Here is a 24,063-nt window from a genome sequence, read left to right on the forward strand (position 1 = left end):
CTGCACGCCTGGTCCCCTTGCTGAATGGCCGCTTGGGCAGTGTTGGGGGGGGGGGGCGGGATACATCTGCCAAGGGCTGTGTTGGGCGGCTGGGTTCCCCCCTGTAAGGGCAGGCAGGCAGTGAAGTATGACCCTGGTTTGTGTTCAACAGCAAGCCAGGAACTGTAGAAAGTGAAGCTAAACACTGCTTACATGGGTGCAGGTGAGAAGAAGGTGATGCACGTGAACGTAAGCAGGTACCCACTTGGCGTTAATAAGGATCAGGAAGACTCAGCAATGGAGAATAAGAAGGTGAAGTTTATTGCCAGGCAGTTTGGAATCTCTTCCAAAAGGAACTGGGACCCTGATTGACAGAAATCCAGAGGTCTTTATACCTGAGCAGATCACAGCAAATCATAGATCATGAGTCAACCATGAGGCAGTCATGATATCGTCAGCAAAAATTAGCCAATTAGCAAGCTTCTTGCCATGCTTCCAGCTCCTGGTCAAGCACTGGTCAAGCACGGAGTTCTAGTTCTGCTTCCGTTGCTTGCAGTGACGCTCTGTCTAACCTCTCCCCTAGTTATGACAGGACAGGGAGTTTTGGAGATTTTGTGGTTTAGCTCTTCCTGTTCCAATGGACTAATTTAGCCTGTATCTGAGGGGAATTTGTACCAGTATCTCTGATTCACGTCTTCCCCATGTCCAGGGTACATGGATGTTTGCAGGGGAAAGGTCGGCTCCTAATTTTGCTGTTTCAAGCAGTATGCAGTTAGCTAAGGCACAGCTTCCCCTTTGATTCAAAATGGATTATAAAATACTGTAAGCCCTGATTATGTGTGAGCATATATGAATATATTGATTACTGATAACTGATTATATAAATAGCATAAGGGTAGCCCTTCTGCCTTGCCTCAAAGGGAAAGCACATGAGTCTGAGGTTTTGCTCATGCACGTAGCACTAAACCATTTTAAAAGTACGGTATGTGTGAATGGGGCCAACGTCTTCTGATATAAGTGAGCTTCTGTTTCCATGTAACAGACTACTATGTTTTGGGGGTTTTTTTTGGTTTTAAATACCTCTATTGTACATCAGAATCTATAAACATACAATACAATACATATATCAAACAATACAATACATATCTATAAAACATACATTACCTATATACATACCTAACGTGAACGCACCCACAGTGAATTGGCTTCCAACCATTCTCGTTGTGCTAGTTTACATTTATTTAACCTGTACGCATTTCATTTTGGATGTTCTATTCTTCCAAATATCTTCCAAGCTAAGTTTGTTATATTTTCTTTATTTTCCAGATTCATTCACTGTCTGTCAGGAGATCTGCCTTCTCCACATAGTTTTTAAGGTATTCTTTAAAGACAGTGCCAGCCCCATTGTTGCATCTCCAGCAGACGTCGTGTCGTATAGTGGTTAGTACTCTGTGTTGTGTAATGGCTACTATGGATTTTTCACTTAGAACAACCGTCTGAAATAAATGTAGATTATTATTTTTTACCTGTATACATCCCAGATACCCATGTTGGGCAGCTACATGAACTGCGCTGTTGCCATCTTGATCAACTTCATCTAAAGAAATCCCTTGTTCTTGCATAAACTGAAGTAGCCACAGAAGGATTTTCTCCTACACACACAGAAAGAGAGAAAATGATTTAAAAAAAAATAAAAATTGAAAGATGGCTGCCATCTTCTTCTGTGTTGAAGGTATTTATAATTATGGAATATGTTCCAAGTCTTAAGATATATTTACACAGCAGTTGCACTGCAGAATCTAAGTGAGGAACTGCCTTAGGTATCCTTACTTATTCCATCTTAGATGCTGCTCAGATCACGTTGAGCTTTAGTAAGATCCTTAAACATTCTCATTCTGCAATTGTAAACTCAATTAGTTAGGAGTAAGCCCCACTGAATTAGAAGTGAACATGCAAAGGTTTGGGCTTCATGTACAGTGGTACCTCAGGTTACATACGCTTCAGGTTACAGACTCTGCTAACCCAGAAATAGTGCTTCAGGTTAAGAACTTTGCTTCAGGATGAGAACAGAAATTGTGCTCCGGCGGCGCGGCGGCAGCAGGAGGCCCCATTAGCTAAAGTGGTGCTTCAGGTTAAGAACAGTTTCAGGTTAAGAACGGACCTCCGGAACGAATTAAGTACTTAACCTGAGGTACCACTGTATTAAGTATACACAAAATATTGGTAAAGGTAGGCAATATTTATGGATAAAAATTGCTGGTTGAAATGTCCTTCCTTCCTTCCTTCCTTCCTTCCTTCCTTCCTTCCTTCCTTCCCTTTTTGTTCAGCATTTGGGAGAGCAAATGAATTGATTGAAAGTGCCAGGGCAAGTGATGAATAAGGGACTGGTGAAGAGCTGGGTGACAAAAGATCACCACAATGTATTGGAGAGTTGCAGTTTTTGAGGGCTATCTCATGGAGCAGCTCTTAGATATTGACTTCTCAAAGGAAAATTGGTCATTTTTTCAATAGGGACTCCTCAAAATTCTGCAGCCCTCCCATAAGCTATTCCAATACTTTGTTACTCAGTATTCTCCCCTTCCTGTGTCTTCTATACATTTACTGTATTGAATTTTCTGTATTTTTGATCCCTACTTCCACCACGGTTTATTTTGTTCAATTTTGGTTCCAGAAGAATTCTACAATTTGCATTTTAATATTAAATTTAAATTTAAAACAAACATGTTATATCACACACCACAAGTTCTCAGGCAGCTCTTAAACACCAGAAATGTCAAATGTAGAAAAGTATAGATTCTCAATTGGTTTCAATATGCTAGAAATATACTTTAAGCTACTTATTTTTCATTGGGATGACCTGGACCAGGTAAGAGGGGTTAGGCTAGCAGCCTTTCTGTTGCAAGAATGAGGCTCAGCAAGTCTCAGTCTTGCTTTCCCCACTCCCTTGGCATGATTGTAAGGAGATTAACCAAAGTTTAGTGTGTTGCCCAAGCTCTAAACTGTGGCCATTGTTAATGATGACGAGTTGGGAAAAGTCAACTTCAAAACCATGGTTTAACATACACAAAACGGGCCATTCTCACATAAGCCACACATTGGCAAAAGCAATCAGTGAAGCAGATGAAACCAAGGGAGCTATTTGGACAGCCTTATGGGGCTTAAGGGACGCGGGTAGCGCTGTGGTCTAAACCACAGAGCCTAGGACTTGCCGATCAGCAGGTCGGCAGTTCGAATCCCCGTGATGGGGTGAGCTCCTGTTGTTCGGTCCCAGCTCCTGCCCACCTAGCAGTTTGAAAGCATGTCAAAGTGCAAGTAGATAAATAGGTACCGCTCCAGCGGGAAGGTAAACGGCGTTTCCATGCACTGCTCTGGTTCGCCGGAAGCGGCTTAGTCATGCTGGCCACATGACCCGGAAGCTGTCTGTATACAAATGCCAGCTCCCTCGGCCTATAGAGCGAGATGAGCACGCAATCCCAGAGTTGTCCGCAACTGGACTTAACGGTCAGGGGTACCTTTACCTTTACGGGGCAACTATTTCGTTCCTCCTTAACATGAGATGCACATTAATGGGAACGAAAAAATGTTATGGTGTAAAATGCGCAGACACCTCAACCTAACCCCTCTGCATGAATGCTATGAAAGGAACTTGGTTAATGTTGTCATCATTATGGCAGTTAAACTAAAGGCAACAACTGCTATGGGGAAAAATTGAAAATAGCTACAAATGTAAGACTGACTGCAACATTTACTTGGTTAATTGATTTAAAACATTTTATAAACTAAAAAATGTATCCTCATTCAGGCAGATTTCTTTCTATTTTTGTAATATTTTATTAGCACAACTAAAAGGTACAGGTAAAGGACCCCTGACAGTTAAGTCCAATCGCAGATGACTCTGGGGTTGCACCACTCATCTCACTTTACAGGCCGAGGGAGCTGGTATTTGTCAACAGACAATTTTCCGGGTCATGTGGCCAGCATGACTAAGCCACTTCTGGCGCAACATAACACCGAAACTAGAGCAGCGCACGGAAACGGTGTTTACATTGCTACCGGAGTGGGGAGCGGTACCAATTTATCTACTTGCACTTTTGGGTGTGCTTTTGAACTGCTAGGTTGGCAGGAGCTGGGACCGAGCAACGGGAGCTCACCCCGTCGTGGGGATTCAAACTGCTGACCTTCTGATTGGCAAGCCCAAGAGGCTCAGTGGTTTAGACCACAGCGCCACCCGCATCCCATATTAGCACAACTACTAAGTGCCATTTCAGGAGATTCTTTTTCTCCTGTGTGAGAAAGAAAGCACAATGCCTCTTCTAAGATGTTATCAACTGCAATGGAGTCTTGCATTATCTAAAACAAAGGAAAATAATATACCTTTTAAAAATGTGTGCCCCTCCCTCCACAGGCCAATTTACAATGCAATTTTAAACATGTCTACTCAGAAGTAAGCCCTGTTGAATTCCAGGGCAAGTGCTTCTAGGATTCCAGCCTTAATTGATTTATTGATGAATTTATTGACTAAAACTCTTATGATTAATCAACCATCTTTAACTGAATGGCATGTCTAAAATATATAAAACCAACACTCCCTGGGGATTTTGAATTAATCACTCCATCTCACAAAGAAGTCAGGTGGTTCCTGCTAACATATGGCATCTAAAGAGAGACACAGAGAAACGAGAGGGAGGTATCAGCATGTTCAGGGGAAGCCCAAAGACAACAGCAGTCATTTAAAAAAAGCCTTGTTAAAACCCCAAAAGGGTGGGGGGTAGTTTTCCCACAGTCAACAAAGACTGAACATCAAAGGATGTTCTAGGCCAGGCATATCCAACTGAGATCTGCTCCCACTATATGTTCTATGCTAACTGAGAAAGGGAAGGCTGGGGAGATAGGAGAATTTAGTGTCCTGGAGGAGAACATGGTTCATTGCCTGGAACTCTGAACAGGAACACATCTGTTAGAAGCAGATCCTCCAAGTGTCCCTATTTTTCAGGGACAGTCCTGGATTTACAGAATCTGTCCTGGTTTCTGATTTGATATCAGAATGTCCTACTTTTTCTTAGGACATTCCTGTTTCCACTAGAGAAATGTTGGAAAGGTGAGGCTGCATTGCAACATTTTGCTGTAGGTTTGAGTTGTATACGGAAAATACTCAAGTTCCGAACATGACAAACTTTGCCCTGCTGGGGTCAAGATGCGTTTTGAAAGTCTGCTTGTTTGGCAGAAAGTTCAAGTAGAAAATATATAGGGCTGGTGTTTTTGTTTTTGTTTTAAAAAGTATTAACTGAATTCAGAGTCTAGAGATACACACATTCTTGGAGATATGCTTGATCCCCATCTCTTCCTGATCTCAGACTTGGCAACAACTCAGTTGGCTCATTTACCATTTTTTCGGTTCAAGGATATTTCTGAAGACAGACTTGGAACTGAGGCAGGGCAAGTTTTTCTCAAGAATAAAACATCCTGTACGAGCATTGTAGGACAACATCGACATCAATGGGCCTATTCTTTGGCTGCTTTTTTTCTCATGCCTTCCCCATCATAGGAAGTATTTACTTAAAAAACAGGTACCATATGTGCCAAGTGCTAGAGGAAATAATTGTACGTTGAATCCATTCAAAAACACTTCTTCTTTATAAAAATATTTCCTTTGCGTTGCAGCCAAGTCTGGTGTTTACATGGGCTATCTTTTGCTTGAGCAACTTTGCATAAGTTGGAAAGTGTCTAGCAAATGCATGTATGTTAAAATTACTCAATATTTGTTTCTAAAGTTCCCAATACTTGGGGGAAAAAATGGGGGAAAACTGCAATTCCTCTCAGTGTATTAAAAAACCCCTCTATCTATGACTGGCACAGACTACATTTCAAAATTTCACTTTTTGTGGATAAGGGTAAAAAATAACTCACTGTATGGGCAACCTGGGTGATTTATCTTTTATTCATTCATTCATTCACTGCTTTTCATAAAAAGGCAATATAAAATACATAATCACAAACAACTAATAAAAGAACAAGACTAATGAAATCCATAATTTTGGCCTCAATGAGATAATACATTATTCAGCAAATCATAGGTCTCAAAGAGGACCTTAAAACAACATTGGCCATTTCTGTGAAGGTCTGGATGAAAAGGTACATGTTAAGTAATTGGCGAAATGGGAAAAACAAAGACAATGCATCGCTAGAGACAAAGAGGGTGCCACAACCAAGAAGGCCCTAGTTTGGGATCATCATCACCCCTCTGACATTGCCCGACGGCTATAAGAAATGCCCCTTCCAGGGGTCTCAATGGTCAGACTAACACACATTGCATTAAATTAAAACAAGAATTCAAAATGTAACTGTACCTGCCCATAGCAACCTGCATAGTGAATAAGGCTTGGGTGGTCTTTTGAGCAACTTAATTCTGCAATGGCTTCTGTTTCACTCACCATCCATCTCACACACTCCAGCTGACCATTCTAAAGAGAAGAAAATGAAGATGTAATTTTTTTTTGTACATTTATACTTAATTTTGAATATTTTTGTGTGTATGTGCGTGGGAAACATATTTTCTATTGAACATTGTAATAGCAGTGATTATAGGCCTATTTACAGGCGCTGCAATTCACAGGTCATTTCTGAAACACAATTTTTATTTAAATCTATGGGGCTTAAATATAAAAACAGTCTTGGATACAGCAGCAGTGTTTGCTTAATGACGTCCCTTCTGAAATTCCTATAAATCCTGCAAATATCCTTTGCAAATACCTGTTTATTTCATATTCACCCGATTCATGATCTATTGTCATCTGTTCTCTCATCTACACTTCATAAAATTTCTTTTTTTAATTAAAAAATCCCTATTTTAGTTTCTTTTAGTTGCCTTTCAGGATGGAGTCCCGTCAGGATGGCTTATAGAACACCCTAATACGTAAAAATCCTCACATAGCTTTATGTATCAAAAATGCTCACATAGTTTTAAAAATGTAGATGAGAGAACAGAAGACAACAGAACACAAGAGTAGAGAGGCAGATGCATTGATATTATAAATAAATTTGAGTAACACAATTAACAACATGGTGCAATCAAATACACCTCCACTTAGAAATTCAATCAGGCTTACTCCTAGGTAAGTGAATATAGATTGGCATCCTTCATTTCTAATCCTAAACACGTGTAACCAGCAGTAACTTTTGAGTAAGTATTCTCTTCCACACCACCCCAATCTATGAGCCGTGTGAGATTCCAGAGATTCCTTACCCAGGGTTCAGTTTCCTGGGAATGAGGAACAGCGGAGACTGTGGTGTCTTTATGATATATGGCTTAGTTACACATATAGACAACCTGAGCCTACAATGGAAGGGCTCACAGTATTAACACCGCAAGGGGGTCTTGCTTCTCTCACGGCCACAGCCTTGGATTCCACCAGAGATCAGACCTGAACATACTTCCAAACTTTTTTCCTAAAAGGGAGATAAAATTTAAGGATCCCGCCACTCCTATTTTGTGCTTTTTCCAGAACCTCTTGCTTTTACCCTGCGAAAGTGGCCCCAGTATTTTGCTTCATTTATTTTGCTTCATTTGCAGAATATCCCAAGAGAAGTTTAACTCCATCATTGTCCTTCCTGTGCACACCACTGTATTTTACAAGGGCACAGCAGTGCTATAAAATGTAGTGTTTTCTTGTATTACAGATTTTCCTGTAGTCTGAACTTTCTTCCAGATGACATTAATTATTTTTGTTTCTGACAGGTTGCCTGCTGTTCTCCACAAGAGGTAAATGTTTACCTTCATGTGATATTCCAAAGTGGTTTTGATATCTAAGACGTTTCAGCTCTGGATGTGGCACATTAAAGTAGACGCTGCATAAGAAAAACCCAGGAGTATCAGCAGCCTTCACATATGTACCTTTCATCTCATTTATCTTCCTTAATATACTCATATTATTACAGCATAATCAACTTGTGCCTCAGGTCTGATTCTGGAAATAAGGGTTTTCAAAAAAACAAAACAAACCTGAGTCAGTTAGCATACTGTTACAACCGTGGAATCATAGTGGAACCGTCTAATGTGTGGATGGCAAATTGTGATATAAAACTGATGATCTGTGGTTGCAGTTGATCTTTCACTGAAGCTGCTTGAATGACCTGCTTCTAAAGAATGTTGCTTGGAACATAGCTGGATCTCACAATGGTTTTCTTAGAAAACTCTCCCAAAAGCAGCAACCAGTGATGGCATTGGACCCTGCTCAATAGCAACCAACCAGGCAACAAATGGTCACCAACTAACTCACAGGAGAGGTGGGTGCCCTTGAGCTTGAATCCTGCTTCCTGGTTTCCCACAGGCATCCGTAAAAGCATGATGCTGGACTAGATGGGCCATTGGCCTGATCCTGCAGGTTCTTCTTGTTGTTATTTATGAATATATTTTTTTTAAATAAAATTTTTATTATATTTTCAGTTTACAGAAAGAAAAAAGAAAAAGATAGAAAAGAAAAAAAGAAAAATAATCCAACTTTCAGAGTACATTTTTAAGTTGTTAACTGAACTTCCCCACATCTCCCTCACCCTGCGTTCTTTACAATAAAACATATCAGCAAATTATTACCTTGTTTCGTGTCTTATTTATATCTTTCAAAATATTTTACTTCTAAATTTAAAGTACCTTTTGTCAAATATTTATACCTTAAAATAATGCAAATAATAGCTTTAAATTTCAACTTTTTCTTACTTATGACTTAACTTTCTGTTTTCTCAATCTGGTTGCAGGAGCTAAATTTTCCAAGTCATGCAGATTCTTAACATTCATACAACTTATAATGTTTTTGTAAATAGTCCTTAATTTTTTTCCAGTCTTCTTCCATTGTCTCTTCTCCCAAATCCCGGATTCTGCCAGTCATTTCAGCCAGTTCCATATAGTCCATCAACTGCGTCTGCCACTCTTCCAGCGTGGGAAGATCTAGTATCTTCCAATATTTTGCAATAAGTATTCTTGCTGCTGTAGTTGCATACATAAAAAATGTTCTATCCTTCTTTAACACCCTTTGGTCCACAATGCCCAGGAGGAAGGCCTCTGGTTTCTTGGGAAAGGTGTACCTAAACACCTTTTTTAACTCATTGTAGATCATTTCCCAGAAGGCCTTCACTTTTGGACAAGTCCACCAAAGGTGAAAGAATGTCCCTTCAGCCTCCTTACATTTCCAACATTTATTATCAGACCGATGGTAAATTTTTGCAAGTTTGACTGGGGTCATGTACCACCTATATATCATTTTCATAATATTCTCTTTCAGGGCATTACATGCCATAAATTTCATTCCGGTGGTCCATAACCTTTCCCAGTCTTCGAACATAATGTTGTACCCAATGTCCTGAGCCCATTTTATCATGGCTGATTTAACTATCTCATCCTGGGTATTCCATTTAAGCAGCAAATTATACATTTTCGAGAGTACCTTGGTCTTATTTATGAATTTTTATTTATACTTTCCAGATATATACATTTCACTGATTTTACAGTCATTTTAACATTTTGAAACTTGACTTCCTTCCGCCTCTTTCTGCAGTTCCTTAAATTTGTTTTTCATATCTTCTGCATATCCAAATTAATGTAACTTACTCATTTATTTAACCTCTTTAACTATATATTCTTATATTACTGTTGTTGTTGTTTAGTCGTTTAGTCCTGTCCGACTCTTCGTGACCCTATGGACCAGAGCACGCCAGGCACTCCTGTCTTCCACTGCCTCCTGCAGCTTGGTCAAACTCATGCTGGTAGCTTCGAGAACACTGTTCAACCATCTCGTCCTCTGTCGTCCCCTTCTCCTTGTGCCCTCCATCTTTCCCAACATTAGGCTCTTTTCCAGGGAGTCTTCTCTTCTCATGAGGTGGCTAAAGTATTGGAGCCTCAGCTTCCAATACTCTTATATAGCTGCAGGTTATTACAATAATCCTGCCAGTGTTTTTATCTGCTTACAGTTTGTCTGTAAATATTCAATAAATCCTTTCCATGGAATCCGCCGGCTTCTCTTGGGCCTGCCAATGGTTTGCCCCGCTTTGCCCAATGGCCAAGCGAAACTTCTGCAGCTGCTGGGTTAAAGCAAGGTGGCGCTTCTCAAATGTGGCTGGTCTGGAGTGTCATGAGAGAGTGGCAAACGGCTATTTGATTTAATGACTCGGCTCTGGTATGGGAAGGAAAATCTCTCTTGGCTCTGGCAGAAATTCATACTTGCCCATAGGAAAGATCAACAAATGAGGTTTTAAAAGAATTCCCAGTTGCATTAAGATCTTCAACCAGGAATGGTATTCATCACCGGTTAAATTGGCAAAATGTATAAAAATGAAAATAAAGAGTGTTGGAGATGTGAAACAGAAGGTACGTTCTATCATATGTGGTGGGATTGTAAGAAGGTAAAATCCTACTGGGAAATGATATACAATGAATTGAAGAAAATGTTAAAAATAACTTTTGTAAAAAAACCCAGAAGCCTTTTTATTAGGTATTTTAGGTCAAGACATACCAAAAGAAATGAGGACTTTATTTATGTATGCCACTATAGCAGCAAGAATGTTGATTGCACAAAATTGAAAGACTGGAGAAATACCAACTAAAGAACAATGGCAAGAGAAGTTGATGAACTACCGTATTTTTTGCCCTATAGGACGCACTTTTCCCCCTCCAGAAATGAAAGGGAAATGTGCGTGCATCCTATGGGGCGAATGCAGGCTTTCGCTGAAGCCTGGAGAGTGAGAGGGGTCGGTCCGCACCAACCCCTCTCGCTCTCCTAGCTTCAGGCAGATATCCGCAAGCCTGGGGAGTTCCTGCCAGGCTCCCAAGGCTTGCGGATAGCAGCCTGTTCTGGGGGCTGGGGTCGGGGGAAGCTTGGGCTTCCCCCGCCCCAGCCCTGCACCTGGGGGAAAAATAAATTCCCCCCCTTTATTTCCCCCTCAAAAAAAAAACTAGGTGCGCCCTATGGGCCGGTGCGCCCTATGGGGTGAAAAATACGGTACGCAGAACTGGCAAAAATGACAGATAGACTAAGAGAAAAGGGCAACAGAGACTTTGAAAAAGATCGGGAACCATTCATATTATATTTGCAGAAACAAACAAATTCAATAGACTTAGTGGCAGAATTTAAATAAAACATTCACATTATCAATATCAGAAAATGTTTAGAAGATAGTGAAATAGGATGTTTTTAGGTTTGATGTTATGTTATTAATAACTTTTTCTGTTGAGAGAAAACAAAGTGGGTGAAAATAGAAACAAACCAGAAGCACAAGTTGGGGGAAGTCTTGGAGGGGAGGGAGGGTGGAATATATAGTAAATGTTAAGAATTTGAGTTGTATGTAATGAATAAAAAAGAAAAATGAATATTTTTTTTTAAAAAAGATCTTCAACCAGGAATTAATGGAGAGAATCCATGGCAAAGGAAACAAAAGAGAAGAATGCTGCATATTCTATCCAGAGATGCCTTGCTGCTCAACAGAATTACAAGCGATAGAAGAATTGGTTACAGAGTCAGAGGCCAGGGAGAACTTTGATGTCACAGGGACTGTGACAAACCAAGGAGGAAAGAAAAGAGAAGAAGGCTACATGTTCTATCCAGAGATGCCTTGCTGCCCCAAGGAATTGGCCTGCACGCTCCCCCCCCAAGCGGTTGGGGAGCTGGGCACACAGCAGGCCAGCTGGGGGGTGGGTGCATGGCTCCCTGGCTGCTTGGCAGTGGCTGGGGGCCCCCTGTGTGTCTGCCTCCTGGCTGGTTGGTGGCCCGCGCTCCCCAGCCGCTTTCAGCAGTATATGGTAAAGGTTGCGAATATGGGCCACACTTTAGCTTTTCAGGGTCCGAAATTGGAAAAAAAGTGTGGCTTATATTAGGGCCAATACGGTAGGAGACCCCCTTCTCCATGAATTTGTGTTATTCTCTTTTTAAAGCCATCCCAGTCAGTGGCCATCTCTGCCTCCCGTTGAAGCAAATTCCATAGTTTAACCATGCGCTGCATAAAGAGGTGTGGCGTTTGCCCGTTCGTTTAGAGCCTGTCTGTGCAGAGGGAAAAGAAAGGGTTAAATGTAGACCAATAGGAAAGCTGGAGGTGGAGCCTACATGTGTATAAAAGGGCTTAGCCCAAGGTTTGTTAGAGTTGTTGGTGGGTAGTTGGTTGGCTTTAGTAGGTTGGCTGGTTGGGAAAGGCAGTTGGAGAAGCAGTTGGCAGGCAGTTGGAAATAGAGAGACAGTTAGGGCAGTGGGTTCTTGAGGGAGGGGAGGAAGAAGAGATAGAGGAAAATAAGACTAAGAAAGTAAAGAGTTACAACTTTTGGAATGCCATAAAAGTTTGTTTGTGTCTGAAATAAAATACACTCTTCTTTATTTAACTTGAGAACCTGACTGAGGCTGAAGTGATTTTATGGGGGAGGACCTGGTTGGTGGCAGCGGATTAGTGGTGTATGGGTCAATAGTCCGTGAGATGACCGGGGGCTCCGCACGAATGCCACAGGAAGTACTTCCTTTTTATTTGTCTCTTACCTTAAAGAGGGCTTTCACCAGATAATTAATTAAACCTACAATCATTTCGCTGGGGCTGGGGTCCTGGACCTAAACTGACTAGAAATGGTTGACTGGCAGGCAGCTGGGGCAGGTCCTTGTTCAGTGGTATTGAGGAACCTTGGCTGCTGGGTCTTGCCGGTGGAAAAGAACTCAGGAGCTGGTTGGCAGACGTGTGGCTCCCCCAGCTACCACATCTTACCTTAAAGAGGGCTTTGACCCAATAATAGATTGAAGTAATTAAACCTACAATCATTTTGCTGAGATCACTCTAGTGCACTCTAGGGATGGTTGTCGTCTGTTGAGCAAGCTTCAAGTCATAAGAGGCCAGCTGGTTGGTGGCCCATGCTCCACAGCAGCTTTCAGCAGCATATGCTAAAGAGTCACAGATATAGGCTGCATTTTAACTTTTCAGGGCCTGAAATTGGGGAAAAAGGTGCATCTTATATTCAGGAATGCTTCCTTTTATTTGTCTCTTACCTTAAACCGGGATTTGAGCAGAGAATAGATAAAAATAATCAAATTGAGAAGCACCAGTAATCAACTGCCAGTTGTCATCAGTTGAGCAAGCTTCAAACCATAAGGGGACAGAGAGAAGAAAGGTGATTGGCTGAGTAGATGGTGATGTCATAGATGGGTTCTGTTGAGTCATTGTATATTCATATCTCAACATCTGCTTCTTGGGAGAGCCAGCAGAAATTGTAGTTTGAAAAAGAGTCCATGTTACCAACTGACCGTATTTTAGCCTCCTTTTCCGCCTTTCAAAAAGGATTAGCCTGTCGAGATCTACCAGTGAAATATGTTATTTGCATGGATTTAAACATGATCATGTACTCATTAAAAAAAAAAAGGTAAAGGACCTCTGACAGGTCCAGTTGTAGATGACTCTGGGGTTGCGGTGCTCATCTCGCTTTACAGGCCGAGGGAGCCGGCGTCTGTCCGCAGCGTTTGTCCGGGTCATGTGACCAGAGCAGCACATGGAAACACTGTTTACCTTCCCGCTGGAGTGGTACCTATTTATCTACTTGCACTTTTTGGTGTGCTTTCGAACTGCTAGGTTGGCAGGAGCAGGGACCGAGCAACGGGAGCTCACCCCGACGCGGGGATTCGAACCGCTGACCTTCTGATCGGCAAGCCCAAGAGGCTTAGTGGTTTAGACCACAGCGCCACCTGCGCCCCTCATGTACTCATTACTGGAGATCAGACTACTGTTAGAGTTATAGCTACAAGGCCCCTAGTTCAAAATATGGCAACCGGAGGCACGGTTCTTTGTAACCACATACCACATTGTGAATTTTGGCCCTAATAAAGTTTTTATGTTATAACGTCAAAAAAACAACAACAAACCATTTCCATTCTTTTATAAAAAGTTTGTTATCTTGATTTCTTATTCTTCCAGTAAGTTTCGCCATTTCTGCATATTCCATAAGTTTTTGTATCCATTCTTCATTTGCTGGGACTTCTTCTTCTTTTCATCTTTGGGCAAGTAACATTCTTGCTACTACAGTATAGTCACATCTTATGTATGTTTTTATGGGCTGAAAACTTTTACTAGTGGGCAGACAGGATATAAATCAAATAAGTAGTAGAAACAGTGGGTGCTACACAGCAGCACTAGAAGGAGGCGGGTGGTGTGTTCAGCGCTGTTCAGGTATTGCTCCAAACCTGCAGAGAGGCAGTGCTGGCCAGCTGCATGCCTGCAGAATGCTGATCATTCCAACTTTGACTCTGCTGCCACTTAGCAACATCCACCAGGAAGAGTGTACCACCCCCCACTGCCTGCCTCACTTTCCACTCAGAGGTCATCACTATTTATTGCTGCCAGATCATCGCCCGTCTTCATTATCCCTACAATGGCACTCCATTGTTTACTTCCAATGACATGCCATCATTTACAGCAGTAGGGAATCTCTGGCTTGCAGGTCAACTAGCCCAACGGGCCAATTGGCCTGTTATGCCATTTTGTTTTTGTTTTTTTAAATATTTTAATTAATAATTTCAACATAACAACATATCAAAACATATCATATTCATTATTTTCCCCCTTTCCCCCTGACCCCCCAAACACTCCCTCCCCTCCCCCAGAGACTTCCTTCAGCTCCTCTCTCTGATTTCTCAACACGTATTATTCTCTGCATGTTATAAAATTATATGAATCCTTACATTATCTGTCTTCTTACAGGGAACCAGGCAGAGGGCTTTCTCAGTAGTGGCACCCGCCCTGTGGAACGTCCTCCCACCAGATGTCAAAGAGAAGAACAACTACCAGACTTTTAGAAGACATCTGAAGGCAGCCCTTTTTAGGGAAGCTTTTAATGTTTAACAGACCACTGTATTTTAATACTTTGTTGGAAGCCGCCCAGAGTGGCTGGGGAAACCCAGCCAGATGGTCGGGGTATAAATAATAAATTCTATTCTATTCTATTCTATTCTATTCTATTCTATTCTATTCTATTCTATTCTATTCTATTCTACCATGTTATCAATCAATAAATTTGTGTATGTTTATTCAAAACCTGCCAAGGAGTCCAGTTCATTTTGTTGTCTTTTTAAGTAATTTGTGAAAAGTTCCCATTCTTCTTTAAAGTCACAGTTGTCTTTGTCTCACAGTTTGACTTTGTCTCACAGTTTTGACTTTGTCTCACAGTTTAGCCAGTTTAGCCAGTTCTGCATAATGGCCTGTGATGCCATTTTGACCATGTCAGGCTTGCTTTCCCTACACCTGACAGAAAGCTTCTGCAGAGCGTAGGGCGGCATGTGTCTTCGTGCTGGTGTGTGTTGTACAACAAGTTTAAACAACACTTCCTCTCTCCCCCCCCACTGCTTTTTAAAAGTTTGGATAGAAACTGGGTTCCCAGGCCAATTTCGAGTTTGGCCTTTAGACACTGTAGGAAGTCACACTACCTTTATTGCTAAGCCAGCAGGGGTTAGCTGCTCGCTGTTCCGCTCATTCAAGCAGTCTTCGCCCATCAGAGAGGTGAGATGCTGTAGGCATTCTGCATGCCCCTGTGATGCGGCAACATGCAAAAGGTTGTTGCCGTTTTCATCGTGGATCTTGTCCAGGTTGTCAGCTGCGAGGTGGGGCTGCGCAAAAGACGACATGGGAGAGTTAGTAATTTAATTCCATGTGAGCCCATTTTAGCAGCTACTAAGGTTTATGTGTCTGCAAATAAATACTGATTGAATGGCCTGTTGTCTACTTAGTTGGCTTGTAGAACTGCCCATTCTAGGAGACCTATATTTACCATTTTTTTAGTTTGCTAGAAGGACCAGCACATCACATAGACCAGGGGTAAGCCAAGGTGGCCGCTTCCAGATATTTTGAACTATAGCTCCCATCAACCTCAAACAGCATGGCCAATGGTTGGGGGTTATGGGAGCAACATATGGAGGTCATCAAGTTAGCAACCTCACCCTATCTATCTATCTATCTATCTATCTATCTATCTATGGTGTATATGTCTATATATAGAGAGAGAGACTGAGTACAACCATTGACAAAAGAAATGCACCAGTCTCAGTTTTATTTCATTGATCACATTTAATTTACAGAGAAAGATAAAGATACAGACTATGAGAGTTTCATAAAAATAATGAACAGAGAGATATATGGACAACTTTGAGGTGGCCTTGGAAAAGGTCTTTTTGCCCCATCCCTCTGCTCACGTTGGCTGCTCTATCCTTCTCCCTCCCTGAGTAGGGTGCAGGCTGAATTGCCTGCCTTATTTTACTGTACGGAGTGTCAGTTTTCTTTATGTAGTAAAATCACCACATGCCCACTTGACTATGTGATGGCATGGATTCACATGGCATTCCCAGGAAGTGCTGCCAGGCTGCCAGCCGGCACACAGAGCCCTGCGCTGCCACAAGTGCATGTGCAAGGCTTTAAAATAAGTCTAGTCTTGCATGTATTCACAGGAATGAGGAGCGTTCTGCCACTGTGGCAGAATTTCGTGGGCAGCCCGGGAAGTGCCTGCCAGGCTAGAAGCCAGCCTGAGACTTCTGTGCTGCTGCAACGCTGAGTATGATGCAGGCAGAATTTTTATTACACAGCATTTGAAGAAAAATAAAGACCCCTTATAACCATGGGGCTGCTGGGGTGTCTGAGGGACCTCTGGGCTGCATGGGGCCCCAGACATGCGCCCATTAGTCCAGCCTTAGTGGTGCCACTGTCTACACAACAAACAAACACACCCAAATACAAGTGCTATTTGTGCATGGGGCCAAATAACCCATTAGGGATGCACTAATAATGCTAAATCACTGAGCACTATTCTGACTTTGCATATCTTTTTGACTAAGATCCATTGGAAGAGACTCTCAGAACCGTGTCCTGTATCACTTCCATTGCTGTATTCTTCCACCTCCACCCTACTCTTGTTGTATGGATTTAAGAGTTCTTTGCTATATGAGTTCTTTCTGAGCCTTGGCTCCAGGGGTGATCAGAGGCTTTGTTTATTGTGATAGGCAATATCAGAACTACTTGGATTTGCATAGAGTGCTGTTTCATTACAGCCCATTTTAAAAGTTTTCCAAGCATTACAGTCATTAACTGATACAAATAGTAGTAATTGTAGTAATAATTGGCCATATACACATCCCTGCTGGGAGTCAAGAACCTGGCTGTGTTATAAGACAGTGTTATAAGACAGCCATGGTTATAAGAATTCTTAGCAAAATAACAAAAAAATAGAAGTGGGTCTACATAGATTCTTTACAGTATATTTATGCGATACATCATCTAATCCTATCCTCCTGTCTGTACCTAAAACTCCTAATTAAATTATGATAAATATAATATAGTCCTTTAAAAGGCACCCACAACAGTGTGCTTCTGAAAAGGCACTAGTTAGAATTTATAGTGTTCTAAGCTTTCCTCCAATAGCGGAGTTATTCCGATAGATTCTTTGTGAGTTCCCTCAGCTCCCTCTAACTTTAATACGTGAGCACAATCAAAAGATTGGAAATAATGATTTAGAGCTTGAGACATGCTGTCTAATATCCTAAGTCAAGGAGTAGACATCTATAATGTTTCAAACAAAGGAAAGAAAATAATTGGAATGCCCCGGAGGATTAAGAAAAAAACCTCAACCCTAGAGTTTCCTTCCAGACTGGTGAAGCATTGGATTGAATTAATTGTATAATGTCACTCAGTTTTATGAAGGCAGATCTGGAATAGGCATGAACGAATATTGATCTGCTGCAGTACGACAGTTCCTATGTTCCTAAGGGAATGCCCATAAAACAATATAAGGTTACATTATATTGTACTGCTCTTTGTGTACTAATCCGTCAGATAAAGGAAAATGCAAGCTAGTTCTACCACAGGATTGCTCTTCATATTTGACATTAGAAACAGACCCAAACATGTTTTTTTATTTGCATGGCATCTTCTATATTACATTCCAGAACCAACATGTCTTTCAGCTTTTCACTTTACTAGAATATGAAAACTTCAGCTCGTCTCAAGGAGCACGAAATCTTATAAAGCATTACCGGTAACTACGAGAATCCCACTGGACCAAGCATTGCACTAGACTGAAAATATCATGCCTGATAATTATTATAAGAAAAAAAGCAAGAGATTACAAATGGCTGAAGAAACAAATTGAGAGGGAAAAGCAAAATAAACTGTGATGAGAATATTTGGATACATTACAATCTGAGTTTCTACTTAGTACTTTCATATAGAGAAAAGAAGGGACTGTTCTTATTTTTCCTTTAAGGGTTTAAAGGAAAAAAGCAAAGGTTTTTTGGTCTCACAATTGATTATTTTTATTATTATTGTGCAATTGAATACTAGCTCCTTTTTTTTTAAGCTTTCTGCTTTTGTGTTTGCTGCTGCATTCATGATCTGTCTCTGTCCTGCTTTAGGTAAAAGCTGTAGGTAAAACATAAACAAAAGTAGGCACAAAGTAATGAATATGAATGCAGATAAGGCTTGCTTTCCCCCAACCTTGTTAGCTTACATCTAGTTGCTCTGGAAACGCCGTTTAATGATGTTTTATCACAAAGCTGTAACTAGCTAAAATCTCCATGTGGGTCAGAGGCCAATTGGGGCTTCTGTGTGAGCTCCTGTTCATGAAAGCTGTTGCAATAAGATGGGGTAAACACTCTTGAATATTAATCAGAACACACAACAGAAGCCTCTCTGTTACTATTATTGGCCTCTGAGTAGGAACAGAGTTAATCTACTAAGAAATGAACAAGTGGAGCCCCACCATTCCGAAAAGATTTAAAACAACAATGGAGGATGCAATGTATACACCCCTGCTAAGTAGTTGCATTAAAATCAACCATCCTTGAGTTTTTATAATCTTGAGTTTTTATATTCCCATGCAACTTGCCTTCAACAAATGTCCTTTTTGCAAAATTTTCTCCAGGGAAAATCTCAACGGCAACTTTTCCCTCCTGCTCTGTGTGCCTTATGAATGAATAATTGAACGATTAAAAAACTTACCAGTAGAGAGATTTGCCCTTCTTTCACAATATTTAAGATGCTCTTGTTTTTCTTCACGTCCTCGCTCCTTTCTTCTGGACCTCCGGGGCTGCTCCAGTTCATACTGAGGTTTAGTTCATCCTGTTTGCTTTCTGGCGCTGCTGCCTGCAGATGAAAAGTCTTTAACTGACAGTGGGGCACCGTCTTCTCCATTTTATCAGCCAACGTCCTGTTGAGGAAGCCCTTGGTCTGGGCTTCGGGTTCATGGACCGAACCACATTTAACTAGCGGCTGGGGGGACTCCAATTCTTCAGCTAAATGCTTGTGCTGATCGGGGACAATGGGCTGCCCTTTTCTCAGCTGGGAGCTTTTCACAGGGGACAGAACGCAGAACTGTGTTGTCCCTGTCGGTGCCTTCTCTGTGTTCCCTGCTGGGCATGACTTGCCACTGAGACCATTCAGCGTTGAGTACACACTCAAAATCCGTTTCTCTGGAGCAGCCTTGGCAAAAGCAGCTAGCTGCTGGCTTGATTTAATGTAAGGCACATCCAAAATTTCATCCATGTCTAGGTCGTAGTGCTCCAACTCACCTAGCAGAACTCCAGGCTCAATGCATTTTGTTTTAAGGCTCTCTCCATTACCTGGAAGTGGATCCCCATTCTGAGGTGCAGGTGCAGAGTCACTGCCTTTCTGGCACTCCATCTTCTGGTTCTTTTGGTCATCACTTTCATTATTTTCTGAGCTCTCTGGTTGGTGCTTAAGGGGAGAAACCCTCTTCACCGGTCTGAATTTACTGTACATATCCGCAATGCCTGTTGGTTTTTGTACATTTCCGAGGACCGTCGAAACTCCTGAACTCCAATTCGTGCTGGGAACTAAAAAAAAGCATAAGAAACGCAACCTCAAATGAATTCGATTTCATCATCACCCGTGCATGCATTCTTCCTATCTTGTATACTTTGAAAAGAGGATACCTTGGAAACATAATTACCCATAATTAAAGTACTGTGAAAATACCGTAGGGGAAAATATATCTTGTATTTTAATGACCACCTTGCACACCGCAAGGTTTCAGTTGCTAAAAATTAAGCGACAGAAATACAGAGCACTATTCATGGCAGGAGGGTGAAATGCGAAAAACCGTGGAAGCCACATTAAATTTAGATCGTAATTTTGGCTCATAGAGAATGATCAGAAAATATTCACAGCCTTGTATTCTAGTTTTGAATCTTAAGGTCAAATAGTGTTTTTTTGTGATTCTGAAATGAAGCTGCAGAGGCAGCAGAGGAGAAGGTTATGAATGTGCTTTCCATGGTGGTGGAGGGAAGGAAGGGGTGTTTAGCTCTTTCTCTCACAGTCCTCTTGATCAAAATCTCCCCCAGGCTACCTGCCTCACAGACAGAGGGATACAGATATTGCTCTCCATGGGACAAATAGCAGAATGGGGTACAATCCTAAGCAGAAGGATGAAAGAAGATTAAGTGCCTCCTCCCTGCTGCTATGTCCACATTCACAACCAGGGCCGGATTTTGGTTTGATGAGGCCAAACCTACTAAAGGTAATGGGGCCCTTTATACAGGGTGAGTCCATTACAAGAGGCCCGGTGGATACAGAGTCCACATGTTCCACGGAGTCTCTTTTGAAAGACTCACCCTGTATGTCCAGCTGTCCTTGGTCAACAACAAATTGTCACTGTTTTTTGTGTTGAATATATGCTATATGGTAATTTATGGACCTAATAGGTATCTAAAGCCATTTACACATAACAAAATATATATTTTATCAAAGTAATTGATATAGAAATGAGCAAACCAGTGATATTTTAGGGAGCAGGCTAGCAGGTGGGGCCCATTACTTACATCAAAGGAGCCTACACAACACAAAACACTGTTGCTGTATGTAGGTTTTATTTTTTTTATCTTATATTTTGGAAATGTACATCCAGTTTTTTCCCTTTTTTGGGGGGGGGGCCTCCAAGAGAACGGGGCCCTAAGCTATAGCTTGTTTAGCTTATACGTAAATCCAGCACTGTTCACAACCAGCCAATGCCACTTTTCATTTTTAAAACAAAAGTTGGGAGATGTGGTCACAGATCTCCTGCAAAATGTATCATCTCTCCCTATCACACGTTCTTCAGAATTCAAATGGATTCTTGCTATCCTAAGTATTAGCTGATTTTATCAAAGTTCACTTCATTTAGTAGGAAGGCCTCACAAAACTGTCTGACGGTCACCTTTTAATGTGTAGGATTGGACTTCGTAAGAGTGTTTCTTCGCAGAGCCACACTTCAATTTATTGCGTGTACTAAATGCAATGCTTCAGTTGCATTTATCTTGCACTCAAGTTGAGCTTCTAAGAAACACTCTGTTTCAAGAAGCAGCTGTGCTAACATTGTTATCAAAACAGCAAAAAAGTACATTTTGAAAGGAACAGAATAAGGTTTGACTTATTACCTGGATATCTTCAGAAGCTTTTGGAATGGTATTATTCGGCTAATTATTTATTATTCCAACAACAACATGCAGCTTAAGATGTTCAATACAAAAATCCCACTGCACAGATTTATTTATATATTGTATACGATCCTGAGTTCAAAGGGTGACAGTTTAATGCTGGTTTTATTTACATGTGAAACCCCCCCCCCCAAGTGATAGAGGGAAATGGATACCACATGTTTCCCAGCTGTTTCATTCTAACAGGGACCAAGACTTTACACAGAAAGCAAATTTTGTCCTAGCCTCAAGGAAAATACTCCCCCCCCCCTTTTTGACAAAAGGGGTCTAGACAGCAACAAGGCATTAACATTTTGTTAGTCATCACCTTCTTTGCACAGTGCTGATTATTTGCCTTTTAAGGTTGAATGAGCTTTCTAGTGTAAATCCAAAATATATGGCGGATCTAAGCAAATAGCTTCTGGGCTGAGATAAAGACCCAGCATGTGAATGGCTGTGCCATAGCTGAAAAATATAAAGTTTTCAGAGAATCCACTTTCTCCCTGTGTTGTTTTCCTGGAGGACAAAATGGTAACGTGGAGAAGAATTGTAATATTTTCAGTATTGACTTAGCTATCAATTTGAAGCTATGGCTCTATGAGTTAGGTTCAGACTTAATATATAAAATTGATCTGTTCAGACAAAAGAAACTCAAGCATTTAGGGTTGGAAAATTAATGCATTTGGGTTATCTATCCTCCTCCTTTATTTGGATTTCATTTCTTAGCCTACACTAAGGATGAGGAGCTACAATATATCCAGGATCATTGCTACTTACTTAAAAGATTTGGGGCACAGGCCCACAGACACAAACTTGCACATGCTATTCTAGAGAGAGAGAGAGAGAGAGAGAGAGAGAGATGCAAATCTCAAACTTAAATGTCACAGATAATGTTATTAGGACGCTAGATAGTTTTAATTCTGAGATCACTTGGCCCTTAACCAAAATATTTATCTTAGGCATAGCTCTCCAGCTTACTACATTCTTGGTTTCAATTCTCCTTTCCCAAGTCTTCTTCCCAAAATATGCTGAACACAAAGTCTCAGCGCACACAGACAAAATTCAACAACCTCAGGCACCTTTTCATCTGGGTACAGTGGTACCTCTGGATACGAACGGGATCCGTTCCGGAGCTCCGTTCCCATCCTGAAGTAAACGCAACATGCGTCTGCGTGTCATGATTCGCCGCTTCCACACATGTGTGTAACGTCATTTTGACTGTCTGCACATGCGCGAGCAGCAAAACCCAGAAGTAATGCGTTCCGTTACTTCTGGGTCGCCATGGAGCGCAACCCGAAAGTGCTGAACCTGAAGCAACATCAACCCGAGGTATGATTGTATATAGATTCTTCCAGGTGTTTCCTCTTATTTAAGAAATAAAGGTATAAAGGGGCGAGTGAGACCAAGCTGCCTGGCCTACCACAATATCTTCATCATCCCTGTTCTATGATTCTATGATTTATTCATATTAGAACTAAGCTGAAACTGTGGTGTGATTTCAACAGCATTCCAGTCTGGCAATTTTTGAGGCGTCCTTGAAAGAGAAAAAAAGGCAAAATGCTATTAAGAAAGCATTACCAGAGAAGCTAGTGCATAATGAAATCTGACTGGGTACATAGTGCTGTGCTGCTAATCATGGTCGCTACATGAGCCCTGATTAATTCCAATCATTCCTGAAAGGGAAAGAAGCCTGAAACTGTTTGGTGGCGGTGAAATGGCAGAGAAAATTCAGCAGATACACCAGTAAATAAACCACAGAGCCCAACTTCAAAACAACAACAAGATCACAGAATCATAGAATTGTAGAGCTGGAAGGGCCATGAGGATCATCTAGTTCAACTCCCTGCAATGCAGGAATCTTTTGTCCAACATAGGGCTCAAACCCATAACCTTGAGGGAGCGTCTCCACCCCCATCGTTCAGCCCAGACACTGAGGTCCACTTTCGAGGGACTTCTGGCAGTTCCCTCACTGCAAGAAGTGAGGTTACAGGGAACCAGGCAAAGGGCCTTCTCGGTGGTGGTGCCAACCCTGTGGAATGCCCTCCCATCAGATGTCAAAGAAATAAACAACTACCTGACTTTCAGAAGACAACTGAAGGCAGTCCTGTTTAGGGAAGGTTTTTAAGTTTGATGTTTTATAGTGCTTTTAATATTCTGTTGGGAGCTGCCCAGAGTGGCTGGGGAAACCTTGCCAGATGGGTGGGGTATAAATAACATTCGGCTCCCAACCGAATGTTAAAAACACAATACAGCATTAAACATTAAAAACTTCCCTTCAGATGTCTTTTAAAAGTAAGATAGTTGCTTAGATCCTTGACATCTGATGAGAGGGCATTCCACAGGGCAGATGCCACTACAGAGAAGGCCTTCTGCTTGGTTCCCTGTAACCTCACTTCTCACAGTGAGGGAACCGCCAGAAGGCCCTCAGTGCTGGACGATGGGGGTGGAGATGCTCCTTCAGGCTTGGATTAAAATCCACCCATGTTCTTTTTCTCTCTCTCCTCTCCAATGCCTGGTGTGCTGTACTTGACAGGACCCAAGGGCTCAGCGGTGTTTGGGAAAGTGTAGCTTTTTCAAGGGCTACCGCCATGTGACATGGTCTACTGTGAACTTGTATCTTCTAGGACTG

General features: G+C 41.5%; 1 protein-coding gene across 8 annotated transcripts in view; it reads right to left on the reverse strand.

The window, feature by feature from the left end:
• The window catches only part of SNCAIP (synuclein alpha interacting protein), a 126,606-nt gene that overhangs the window by 29,280 nt on the left and 73,263 nt on the right, over window positions 1–24,063 (reverse strand). For 5 of the 8 annotated variants that reach the window (XM_081880390.1, XM_081880393.1, XM_081880389.1 and 2 more), the window contains exons 5-8: window positions 18,964–19,817; window positions 15,408–15,587; window positions 6,327–6,440; window positions 1,506–1,631 (exon numbers count right to left, since the gene is read on the reverse strand). In XM_081880390.1, the coding sequence (XP_081736516.1) occupies window positions 1,506–1,631; window positions 6,327–6,440; window positions 15,408–15,587; window positions 18,964–19,817 (1,274 nt within the window). Of the gene's footprint in view, window positions 1–1,505; window positions 1,632–6,326; window positions 6,441–12,983; window positions 13,031–15,407; window positions 15,588–18,963; window positions 19,818–22,211; window positions 22,262–24,063 lie in introns of those variants that run through there. The other 3 variants (XM_081880395.1, XM_081880394.1, XM_081880396.1) reach the window with 3 other exon arrangements.

This window comes from Podarcis erhardii, assembly GCF_964252035.2.
Source record: "Podarcis erhardii genome assembly, chromosome: 11".
NCBI classification, from domain to species: domain Eukaryota; kingdom Metazoa; phylum Chordata; class Lepidosauria; order Squamata; family Lacertidae; genus Podarcis; species Podarcis erhardii.